Here is a 13052-nt window from a genome sequence, read left to right on the forward strand (position 1 = left end):
AATTTATGTCTCTGGTAAATAAATATAACAACATTTATATATAATAATTAGATATATACACAGTCTTTTTTATTTTTTATTATGAATAATATTAAATATTGGGCCTATATTATATTCATTTTATATAATATTCATTTTATATATATATATATATATATATATATATATATATATATATATATATAATTAAAATTATATTATTCACTCATGTTGGTTCCAGTCGTGAAAGTTGAGACCCCTGGCCTGAGGCGAGACAGAATGTTTTGCCATTATACATTAATGTTCAGTGGTTTTTCAATAGTTTAATAGTCAATTTAACATACAGTATTTTTTACAAAAGCGAATGGCTTCATACAATCACTAAAAAGCACATCAGATATCAGTTACTGAGTAAAAATAATGAAGAAATGTGACTGATGTGTTCAAACACTCTCATCTCACATTATGGCTCGGCTGAACAGGAGACTTTATTGCTTTAAGGAATTGGTCCCTATTAGTGGAAAATGCCAGATCACCATCGGCTCTTGATGACTATTACAGTTTTTAGTCTTGTTGCCACGGTAACTGCATTGACTTTCAAATTGTTTTGAGGATCTGATATGTTAATTCATTTTGCTTACCGCCAGTTTTATCTCAGCTCAGATGAGATTTCAGAAATCATTCTCTTCCCAATTATTATTTTTCTTCCAGGAAAAAGCCGGAAATAACCAGGCAGGTGATGTTTGAAGTGAAAGACATGTTGCCAGGCAACAGGCACATTTTACCCTGATCTGATCTCTCTCTGAGCTTTCTCTCTGATCTGTCAATCATTTCATCAATGCAGGAATTATTTACAGCTCCTAAACTCATGCGATTGAATGTTTCTGTATGGTAATATAGCCTACAGTGAAAGTCAGGGTTTTTATTGTTTGTGGAGAACATTTTCATTCACATGATGTTTTCCAGATGTGAGTTTTGGTTCTGTCTCTACGTGTTTTGGGATTTAAGTGGAACAGAACACATCTGACCTTTGCCCTCATGATCCAAAGAGGAAACACTGGGAACCAGGGTACTGACTGACTGTTATACATATGGACTTAAAGCGCCACCTGCTGGTCATGTCCTTCTGATCTGTTATGAAAATCAGATGCAGCTGATTTCTTCAGTTTCACTTGAGCTGTGTCTGAAATCACATACTTCCCTACTATAAAGTAGGCCAAAAACAGTATGTGACAAAATATGTGTGTCTGAATTCACAGTACTCAAAAAAAAAAAGGTCGGCAAAAAGTACCCGGATGACCTACTACTTCTGGCAAGATTCTGAAGTGTTCATACGATGGACACTTTACTATCCCATGAGGCCATGGGAGATGATTTATGAATGGCAGAGAGGTAGGTCACATGATAATGACAACATGGCGAATGTACGTCCGGTGTCATGAGAAATCTGATCAAAAGTTGTTATTGTGATGCCTTGACTAATTATAACCTATTTCACTATTGTATGATGTTTATTACATAAAGTGCACAAACAACATGTTTGAAATATAAAAAGAATGCCTACTGCATAATAAAACAAACTGGAAACAGATATTTAATGCAAAAAACATATCTAATATAATATAAGCTAAGCTAGCAGGCTAATTGGGTAGATGTATGCTATGCTAGTACATAAGCTTACTAAAAAACAGTAAGAATGAGAAATGCTTGATTTCACAACCTATAGCTTTAGTTAAATACTATGATGAACCATGTAATTTAAAAGACATTAAGAAAGCAATAAGGTACGAGAGTGACTTATTCACGAACAGCGCTAGCCTCAAGTACCGTATTGCTTTTATAAAATGGTTACCACACACAATACAAATATTAAAGCCAAAAAATGTGTTTCAATGCAACTTTCATGAAGTAAAATCACGAAAAGCTTTCTTCCGCCAGAAAAAATAGTCCCTTACCGTGAAAAGCAACAGAAGTTACATTATTACGCCATTAGATGGCGGCAAAGGCTGTCTTTATGAGTGTGTCAGTCAGTAGTGAAGACTTTTATATTGAAAAGACTGAATTGTTGTGAACACGGAACAACTGACAAATGCTTTGACTAGCGCTGTCAGTCATGGGAAAACCCCTTAAATGTTAAAAGGACAAGATATGAAGATATGACTTGAAGGAATTGCTAAATCTGAATGCAGGTAATAAAATCACTCACTCAATCTCTTTCTCACAATACTCTTCTACATAATACAGTAAGCTTCAATGAACAAACAAGAGTGGTTGCTAAGGGTGTTGTGATACACAGAACCGTTGGGTGAGGCGGTCATAGCCATGTTTTATTGTGAATAAAACACAGTTATTGATCAGAATCAAGGACAGGAACTAACCATTTTATAATGGTCATTATAATGCATTTTAAATGATATAAATCATAATGTGATTTTGCAGAAATTATAATCAGCCGCTAAAAATACTACTATTATATAAGTGACTTAGATTGCATTCAATGTTGCATTCATGCATAGTGTTAGTACTATTTATTGCTCAAATAGTGCTAGTTTTATTTGAATCATAGCCAAAGTCACAGAAATTGTGCAAAGTGATTTATTTTGGAAAAAAAGATTCCCACTTGTGATGAAAACAGAAACTTTCATGAAGTGTAAACTGGTGCTTCAAACGAGGGATATTTCAGAGTTCGGTGTAAAACAAAGATGGTAATGTTTCTGATTTATCATTTTTTATAATGATAAATTAACACAATATTGCCTATTCATGGTTATATAATAATGTTTTAATTCTCTTTTAAAAATACACCACATTATAGTTTCAAAATGTTTTAAAATCTAATTAAAAATGGTGCAATTTTGAGGCAACCCTCAGTTTTCAGCCTTGTTTTTTGGGCTGTGTGCTTTCAGAAGGTTGCTGTGGTTTTGGGGTGCAGCAGGGGATTCTGGGAAAAGGTGAAGCTTCTCTTCAGGGTTCATTCAAGCGAAGTTCTTCTTGAGGAAGTTGATGAGGCCGTTCGTGGACGAGTCGTGAGAAGTGACCTCGGCAGAATCCTGAAGCTCAGGTTCGATCTTCTTTGCCAGCTGTTTCCCGAGCTCCACGCTGAGTTTAGAGAGAAGACAGACAGTCAGTATATGTAAAAATATATAAAAAAGTCTGGAATAGGGTTATTATAGTTAATTAAAACCAAAAGAAAACATAAACTTATTTTAATTTATCATTGTCACGTTCAGTTGTTGTTTTAGTTTCGTTTTCATGGACTTTTCATTTGTTTCCTGTGTTTTCATTGGTTGTCATGGTTACTCATTGTCTCATTGATTTCTCACACCTGTTCCTTGTTTAGATCATTATTCTCTGCATAAATTGCCTTCAGTTTAGTTTGTCTGGTGTTGAATGTGTTGTAGCACACAGTTGAGTTGTTTCTCATGTTTGTTTATTCTCTTTTGGTTTTATAAAATAAAGTTATGCCTCTTCTTCCTTATCATGACCATGACAATTATTCTGCAGGGTGCTAAGAAAAAATCTTTCATTTTAATTTAGTTTAACTTGATGTACTAAGCATTAGTGATGGGAGAAACTAAGCTTTTTGAAACTCAGAGTTTGCTTTGCAAAATGATTCACTGTTTTGAAGCGCTCAAATCGCCACATGCTGGTGACCCCTGCTGGTCAGAACAGTGTAAATGCAATGAAAACTCAGCCCAAACATACATAAAAATACCTTTTACAAACCAGTTACAAAATGTTTTCTTGAAAGGTTAATCTATTAAATTGAATATATAAATCATCAAACACCATTAAAAATGAAGTGTCTGTATAATATGTGCTCTTTTATTAATTTGTTGGGCTTGTTTTGTGTGTTTTATGGAGGATGTGGCTAATCAGGCCAATAAGAGACAATTAACTATACTCGTCTTATTTTATTATACAAATGTGCTATTACAAATGTCTACAACTTTATAAAACTGATCCGAGATCAGGTAAAAACCATATAGACACTGGTTTATGGGTTCACTGAGATCATCGCCCCCTAATGGTGAGCAATTGAAATTTCGTAACTTTTCAAAACAGTATGACGAAATGAAGCATCGTTTACTGAAATTCACGTGACTTTTGTGGTTGAATCGAGCTCTGAACCACTGATTCGAAAAACAAAAGATTCGCAAAGCCTCACAAAGTGTGTTTTGAAAACACCCATCACTACTAAACTAACTAAAACTGAAAAATTAAAAAAAACCATATAGAAAAAACAAAGTCGAATAAAAATGACAAAAACACAAATTACTAGAATTTTGACAGAAACGATAATGAAAACAGAAATTACAAAAAATAAATAAATAAATAAATATTAAAACAAACTATAACAGTATTTCAGTTATACTAAAATAACACTGGCCTGGTAGTAACACATTAAAACTAAATGTATTTCATCAGATTCGTGCATTCGTTGACTCACCCCCACTGATCAAAACTGTTAATTTCCCACATGACGCCCTGAATGAAGATCTTGTGTTCATACATAGCTGTAAAGAGAGGTCAGAGGTCAGGAACCTGCACATCTGATATCTAATACTGTACAGCATCACTAAAACATTTAAAACAGCTTTCAACCCACCAATCAGCACGCCCAGAGTATACGGAGACAACTTTTTGAAGATGATGGAATTCGTTGGCTTGTTTCCTTGGAATACCTGGACAGAAACAGATGGATGATGTTACCAGGACTGTTTTACTGCTACTGCAATACAGCTGGGTTCAAAATATTCAACTGCTTATTGTATACTTTGCAATATACACTGTATGCTAACCACTATTTTTAATAATATTATTTTTGTACATTACTTTTAGGTAGGTATTCCGTGTGTACAGAAAATCCACATACTGTTCACATTATACATGCTGCAGAAATATTAAGAGCAGCAAGGTCGTGTTTATGGGCTGAAGTGTGATTTGTGTCCTGTAGAGGTCAGTATAAGCCAGTGGTTGACTTTATATTCTCACTTTGTGTGGAAGAATTTTCTCAAGTTTCTCTCCACTCAGTCCTCCAGCTTCTAGCTCTTTCTTCGCCTCTTCTGTCGTCTTTCCCTTCATCAGAGCCTCCGTCTGTGCCAGGAAGTTCGCCACCAGGATCTACAAGTCAAGTCACATTCATTTATATAGCATTTGCTTCAAAGCAGCTTCACATTACAGTAATAAAACAGTCTTGATAATAATAGTGATGATTCTTGCTTTTTCAATGGAATTATTGCAGTTTTTTTAATTCATGTGGCTTATAATCTTGAATCAAAATAACTTTCTTTCCTCTGATGACATGTTTACTGGTGCGAGGGCGGGGCAACCTGTCACTCACATGAGATCCACCAATAGCAAATCACAACCATCCAATCAATTCCACACGAACAACATCAAGCCCCGCCCTACATTTGTTCTTGTTCCAGAAACCATTTCACTTGGTTATTCATTACAATAGGAAAGTAAAGATGATAGTAACTTCCGTTTCATGCCGACTTTAATGTTATTAATTATGAAACAAATTAAATTTCAGCTATAAAGCAGCTCTACAGAAGACAATAGAGTGAGTCATTATTCAACATTATTCAATGTTGATTCAGTTCAATAATAGAGTCAGAGTTAAGAAAAACATCATGCTTAAATCATAATTATGAAATAAAAAGTCAAAATTATTACACACTAAGTCATTTATGAGATTAAATTAAACTGAACTGGAATTATGACTTAAAAAGTAAAAGTCATAATTACAACAACATTCTGACTTTTATCTCATAATTATGACTTTTTATGTCATAATATTTTTAATGTCATGACTTTCAGTCATAATTTCAATTTTTTTGTCATAATTTTGACTTTTTAATCTCATAATTATGAATTAGCATGTCATAAATTATGACTTAGTATGTCAAAACTAGATCTAATTATGACTTAGTCTTAGTATGTCATAATTATGACTTAGTACGTCATAATTTTTTAATGTCATATTTATGACTTAAACTCCTAATTTCAATTTTTTAATCTTATTATTATGACTTGGTATGTCAAAACAAACTAATTATGACAGACTTTTTAAAGCCATGATTTCAACTTTTTGTCATAATTTTGACTTTTTAATCTCATAATTATGATTTAGCATGTCATAATTTATGATTTAGTATGTCAAAACTTGCACTAATTATGACTATTCGACTTTTTAAAGTTATGAATTTCGACTTTTTAAATCTCATAATTATGACTTAGTATGTCAAAACTTGCAAAAGTCTTGTACTTTTAAAGTCATGATTTCAACTTAGTATGGCATAATTTTGACTTTTTATGTCATAATTATGATTGTAAGTCATAATTTCAACTTTTCATCTCATAAATATATATATCATATATAAACCTTTTGTGTCATAATTATGATTTACCAAAGCATGATTTGTTTTTATTACATAGCTGTAATGAGCTTGGCAACCCTGCAACTCGGTACCTTGTGGTGAAGGCTGTTTCTGATTGGATGTTGAGTCTGGGCAGGAATGAGGAAGTCAGCAGGAACCATACGAGTTCCTGTTGAGGAGACAGAAGGGTCAGACAGATGCTTCTCATACCACAACACACACATTCTGTATGGCAGCAGGTGAACCTTGGTGAATAAGCTGGTAGAAAGCGTGCTGTCCGTTAGTTCCCGGTTCACCCCATACGATCGGCCCGGTGTGATAGTTCACCTTGCTACCCTTAGTAGTGATGTACTTTCCATTAGACTCCATGTCACCCTGTAAAGTCACAGCATTAGATTCTCATCCCATTTATATTTTTGAGTTTTACTGTCATTAGGAGTGTGTAGCTCTACACCTGTTGGAAGTACGCAGCGAAGCGGTGCATGTACTGATCGTACGGCAGCAGGCAGTGCGTCTCTGCCTGGAAGAAATTGATGTACCAGATGCCCAACAGAGCGAGCAGCATGGGTGCGTTCTGATCCACAGGGGCCGTACGGAAATGAGTGTCCTGCCAGAGAGTTTATGCAAGCTTTTAAAAGATATTAACACAGCAAAGATGCATTAAATTGATCAAAAGTGACAGTAAAGATTTTTATAACATTACAAAAGATTTCTATTTCAAATAAATGTTGTTGTTTTGAACTTTCTAATCATGAAAGAATCCTAAAAAAAGGTTTCCACAAAAATATGCACATTGATAATAATCAGAAATGTTTGTTGAGCAGCAAATCATCATATTAGAATGATTTCTGAATGATCATGTGACACTGAAGACTGGAGTAATGATGCTGAAAATTCAGCTTTGATCACAGAAATAAATTACTTTTTAACATATATTCACTTAGAAAAATCACTATTTTAAATTGTAAAAATATTTTACATTTTTACTGCATTTTTGATCAAATAAATACAGCTTTGGTGAGACTTCTTTCAAAAATATAACAAAATCTTATCAGCCCCAAACTTCTGAATGGCAGTGTATCAGCTGGTCATTATACAAAAAAAAATTAATATTTTAATTGAGCATATTTTTATAGTTTGACACTACTAATGAAGGTCAAATCCTGATAATGTTTTTCTTCAGTAATAAAACCCACCATCCAATGAGCTCCAGCCAACAGCTTCTCAAAGTTATCGTATCCTAAAACAGAAGAGATCAGACAGACGCTTGAGAATCTCTCACACTCATTGGCTGTCTTCATGAAAGTCACATGATAACTCACCGATATGAAGTGCGATAGACAGTCCAATTGCAGACCATAAGGAATATCGTCCACCAACCCACTGGAAATAAAAAAATCAATCACAATACAGAGCCAAATGTTTCACTGCATGTGTGATTTTTGTATTATTAGATGTTCAATCAAGTTTTGTAAACATACAAAAGCATGAATTCAAATCCACATCAAGCTTTCCTTTACTTGAGCAAACATACAGTATGCTGAAGAGCTTATAGTGTCCATAATAAACAGGATAGTAAGGAACCTTGCCCTTTAAATATCAACAATGTGAGTAAAAGTAGCCCGTCGGCCTTTACAGTGAACCAGCTTTTGTGTGACCTCTGCTCGGATAAGGTCAGGATCACGAATAACCCTGAGGCGTGTGGCCGTGAGTCAGTCAAGAGACTCTGGTTACCAGCAGCTGCTGCTGTGAGCGTCCAGACACCTACTTCACAGGTCAAACCACTACGGCAAAAATAGCTCAGGCCCTCAACAGACCGACACTCACGTCCCAAAACTCAAACATGTTCTCCGGGTCGATGCCGAAGTCCTTCACTTTGGGCTGAAACACAGAATGGAATAAAGTTGGTCTGAGAAATGTAAAAAATCTGATGTAATATTTTCAAATGTCTGTTTTTAATTGATTTAATAGTACAATGAACCGTGTTATTTAAAAAAAGTTGATGATATGAGATCTTTACATGTAAACTAGAATGAACTTACTCCATTGGTGGAGAGCGCCACGAAATGCTTGGCAACTGCAGATTGCTGTGAGAATGATAAAAACATGAACGAACACATAAATGCATGACACAGGCGTCTCATCCGCGTCACTGTAAGAGATGAGACTCACGTCTTTGGCGGCCTGCAGGAACCATTCCTTCGCTGACTCAGCGTTTGTGATGGTTTCCTGAGTCGTGAATGTCTGAGGAAGATAAACAGACAACAAACTATTTCACAACATTATCAGTGGCCATATTTTTTCACAAAAACCTCAATATGATGCATATTATCAAATAGATTTCATTAGTAAAAGAACATTTAAAGAGGTACAGTATTATGCATAATCTTGCTGTTTGAGCATGAAAAAGCTCTGCAAAGTTCCAGACAGTTCTTCTCTATATCAGTGCAACTGTTTCTGAACTCCCTGAAACGCCTCTATTCATTGTAGTCTTGAGTTTTCTTCATAATATTCCTCATTTAAATAATTCATATGCAGAATAAAGGGGCGGGGCCTGGTTGAGTTAGTTAGTAGTGTGTTGAAACTGGTGGTAATGGTAAGGGGCAGGACATTTCCCAAACACCAATCACAACACACTGCTCCAGCCGACCAATCAGAGCACAGTGTGCTTGTCAGAAGGAGGGGCTTCATAGAGACAAGAACTAAACAGAGCGTTACTGACAGACTGGGAAGAGAGGAGCTGCAACAATGGAGAATATGAGGAAAATAATCAACATTCAAGCATGAAAACCTGTTCTAGTAGAGCCAAAAAAACATCAATACTTTGTATAGGAACATAATAGGTCCTCTTTACAAAGTCACAGTCTGTATAGAGAGATTTCTTGTAATGTTTATGTATCTCTGCTAATGCTGTATAATATGTTCAGTTTCTGAATACCTTCGATGCGACGATGAAGAGTGTGGTCTCAGCGTTGAGTTCAGCCAGAGTCTTAGCGATGTGCGTTCCATCGATGTTCGACACAAACCAGACCCGAGGTCCGCCTTTAGAGTAGGGCTTCAGAGCCTCTGTCACCATTAATGGACCCTGAAACACAAACAAAACAGTGCAAAAGTGTAAAAATAAAATATTTTATAATAATTAAATATATTTATAATAATTAATAATTAAATATATTAATAATTAAATATAATAATTAAATATATTTATAAAATAATTATGAATAATAATATATAAAATAAAAATATAAAATATACAAAATAAAAGTATTATTATAATAAATAAATTAAAACATTAAAAAATATTAAAATGAATAAGAAATAAATGAGTAAATATATAAAAATATATACTAAAACTAAATATATACTAAATAATATTTATAGTATACTTATAGTATTCATTTTTCACAGTATAAAAAAAAAACTAGACGCCTGTTAAATTTTAGGATGGTGTTCTTGGCATCTAAAAGACTGAAAACCCCTAATTTGGAGCACCATAGCAGGAGGAAAAGAACAAAATCATGTAAAATATGGTTTTGATTTCACAAACCAGATCAGATCCACCGATGCCGACATTGACCACATCAGTGATGGATTTCCCGGTGTAACCCTTCCACTCGCCACTGCGGACTTTCTGTGGCGGGAAGAAAAACCTGTGAGTTATAATAACATCCTGGTGTCACGTTTTCAATGTTTTGTTTTCATGGACTTTTACGCTGTGTCTGAAATTGAATACTTCCCAATACTATATATAGTAGGCGAAAAACAGTACACCAAAAGAGCATACAAGTAGTAAAAAGTAGAAGTGCATACGATGGACACTTTACTAGCCCATGGGGCCACGGGAGAGGATTTATGAACGGAAGTGAAGCGACACAAATGATGCTGGGAGGTCATGTGACAGTAACAACATGATGGATATAGTACGTTAGAATTTCATTCATACTACACACATACTATATAGAACAGACTTTTTTAAATGGTTGCAAAGTAAATTCAAATTCTATATGGTATGAATGTGTGTAGTATGAATGAAATTCTCACGTACTACATCTGCCATGTTGTCATTATCACATGACCTATTACCGCTGTCATGTGACCTACGCTGTCAGTTGTGTTCCCATGGCCTCATGGGATAGTAAAGTGTCCATCGTATGCATATTTAGGTCATCCATGGACTTTTCACCCACTCGAATACTATGTATTCTCTTACATACTACTCTTTTGGCGTAATGTTTTCTGCGTACTATATACTAGGAAAGAATTTGATTTTGGACGCAGTGTTAGTTTGTTTCTCATAATTACCTGTTTCCTTAGTTGTCTTCGTTACTAAGTATGATTTCATTAGTTGTCATGGTTACTCATTTTTCATTGATTTCACACACCTGATTCTTTGCTACGCCCAAAATCACATACTGTATAGTAGGTAATACGTTTGAACTTACTTCGCGACCATTAAAAAAGCATGTTCTCTATAGTATGAATATGTGTAGTATGAATGAAATTCTAACGTACTACATTCACCATGTTGTCATTATCACATGACCTATTACCAATGTCATGTGACCTACACTGTCAGTTGAGTTGCTCCATCAAATCGTCTCCCATGGCCTCAAGTGCCCATCATATGCACACTTCAGAACATCACCAGAAATAGTAGGTCATCCGGGGACTTTTCACCTACTAGTTTTTCAAATACTATGAATTCTGACATACTTCTTTTGTCACATACTGTTTTTCGCCTACTATATAGATGGAATTAGACATAGTCATACGCAGCACTATTGAGTTCACTCTGTATATATTTTTCCTTCAGGTCAGTTTGCTCATTGTCTGGTGTTGGATACACTGAACGCCGTTACTGACAATCCTCATCTTGGCTTCGTGAGATTCTCCAGCTTTGTTGTTGATGAGCCATTAAAGCTCCGCCCTCTTCTGGAAAAGGGGCCGGGAGCAGCAGCTCATTTGCATTTAAAGGGACACACACAAAAATGGCATGTTTTTGCTCACACCCAAATAGGGGCAAATTTGACAAGCTATAATAAATGATCTGTGGGGTATTTTGAGCTGAAACTTCACAGACACATTCTGGAGACACCAGAGACTTATATTACATCTTGTGAAATGGGCATTATAGGTCTTCTTTAATTCCGCTACGCTCTCCTCGTCTTCTTCCTCAGCCCAAACTTGACACCTGGTCCCTGCTGAAACACTTTTTACAGTATCCATATCCACAGATAGACACTCACATGACAGAAGCCCTTCATCTTCTCCAGAACCTTGTTAACCTCTGGCATCACATCTTTCCCATCCACGTTTATGGGTGTGTTTGAGCGGTTCCTCAGGGCCACGTGGAGAACAGCACGACCCTGTAGACGACACAATCAACATGCAATGCTTACATTTATGATTTATGCGTTTGCCAGACACTAATCCAATGCAACTTACATTGCATTAAAAATATACAGTTCAATCAAACCCATGACTCTGTTGTTGTTAGTGCAGTGCTCTACAAGTGCATCTTACATTTATAAATGTTAAATAAATTAAGAATAATTTATAGCGTATATACTAAGTTTCAATCAATAAATGTGTATGTCCAAACAGAGCTAAATAAATCCAACAAATGGGATGTGTATTTGGGCATGTGTTGATTTAAACCCAGACACACAAACATGTTAAATACCTCAGTGAAATTAATCTTTTCTCCTGAAAACATCTTGTCTCTGGAGGCTTCCACACCACGAGACTTTGCCTAGGAGAAAGCGAATCTTATTTACAAAGTACCATGTGAGGATAACTCTGTTTAATTCTGTTCAAAACTTTACCAGCTCCACGAGCATCTTCATAACCTCTTCGTTTATAAGGTTCTTGGAGTAATCCAGCAAAATGTCTCCTTCATCTGTTTTTAAAGTTAAGCTGTTAAAAGAATACAAACATCTGGCTTCTTCAGATGAACTCTTCCTTACAGATAAACTCATGCAAAACATGTGAGACCAGATAACTGTTTACTTTCAATATATACATATAGTAGCATTAGCATATTTTATGCCATTTTGTAAAGTGTACATTTTAAAAGTTGTGAATTTGAATGTGGGCGGGGTTTAATAATGATTGACAGGGCTTCTTACTTCTGACCCCGCCCACTACATTTACTGCATGATCTGTGAAGGTCAATTGCTGTTTTTAATTAAATAAAATGACTTTAAACTAATGATCCGTTTCATGCAGAATAGTTAAATAAATAAATGAAGTACCTGAACTTTTGAAACCGGTTTTTATCAGCCTCGAACATCTGCCTCATATTGAGATTCGCGGCGTTTGATTTGTACCATTTCTCCAGATTCTGGAAGTTTGGGTCGCTTGTCAGTCCCATCGTGACGTGTATCGGACCGAACCTGTGTGTGTGTGTGTGTGTGTGTAATATCCTCCGGCTGAACTGAACCCAAATGTCACAGATCCGCCTTATGAAGGGCGAAGAAAGCAGCTGATCTGCAGCTCAACACACCCCCTCACACACGCACGCACGCACGCACACACTGGACCCCACTGTACATACTGTACACTGAGAGCACACTGCAAATCTGGGACTTATGTACCAAGTTATGGAGCTCACTGTAAGCATATCTTATACAGAGTATTATGTACATAATATATTTTTTAAAAAAAAGTTTATTTTAAAAAGATGCC

At 35.5% G+C, this 13052-nt stretch overlaps 1 protein-coding gene across 1 annotated transcript; it reads right to left on the reverse strand.

The window, feature by feature from the left end:
- Window positions 1–2558: 2558 nt before the first annotated feature.
- Window positions 2559–12807, reverse strand: gpib (glucose-6-phosphate isomerase b). Its single transcript, XM_048169027.1, has 18 exons — window positions 12620–12807; window positions 12191–12281; window positions 12049–12117; window positions 11612–11731; window positions 9913–9996; window positions 9304–9450; window positions 8538–8609; window positions 8408–8452; window positions 8193–8246; window positions 7688–7748; window positions 7562–7605; window positions 6820–6972; window positions 6611–6740; window positions 6458–6534; window positions 4975–5103; window positions 4589–4664; window positions 4430–4496; window positions 2559–3078 (listed from the first exon to the last, which is right to left on the reverse strand). Exons 1-18 carry the CDS (start codon window positions 12736–12738, stop codon window positions 2955–2957), a joined length of 1662 nt encoding a protein of 553 aa, XP_048024984.1. The 5' UTR covers window positions 12739–12807; the 3' UTR covers window positions 2559–2954.
- Window positions 12808–13052: the final 245 nt, after the last annotated feature.

The sequence above is a fragment of the Megalobrama amblycephala genome, linkage group LG19 (assembly GCF_018812025.1).
Source record: "Megalobrama amblycephala isolate DHTTF-2021 linkage group LG19, ASM1881202v1, whole genome shotgun sequence".
NCBI lineage: Eukaryota > Metazoa > Chordata > Actinopteri > Cypriniformes > Xenocyprididae > Megalobrama > Megalobrama amblycephala.

Bases quoted from the DNA above. Each gene is read 5' to 3' on its own strand.
- gpib (XM_048169027.1), bottom strand. From the start codon at position 12,738: ATGGGACTGACAAGCGACCCAAACTTCCAGAATCTGGAGAAATGGTAC. The intron at 12,118-12,190 runs GTAAAGTTTTGA...GCTTTCTCCTAG, and splicing joins TGAAGATGCTCGTGGAGCTG to GCAAAGTCTCGTGGTGTGGA. The intron at 11,732-12,048 runs GTATTTAACATG...TGTCGTCTACAG, and splicing joins AAAAGATTAATTTCACTGAG to GGTCGTGCTGTTCTCCACGT.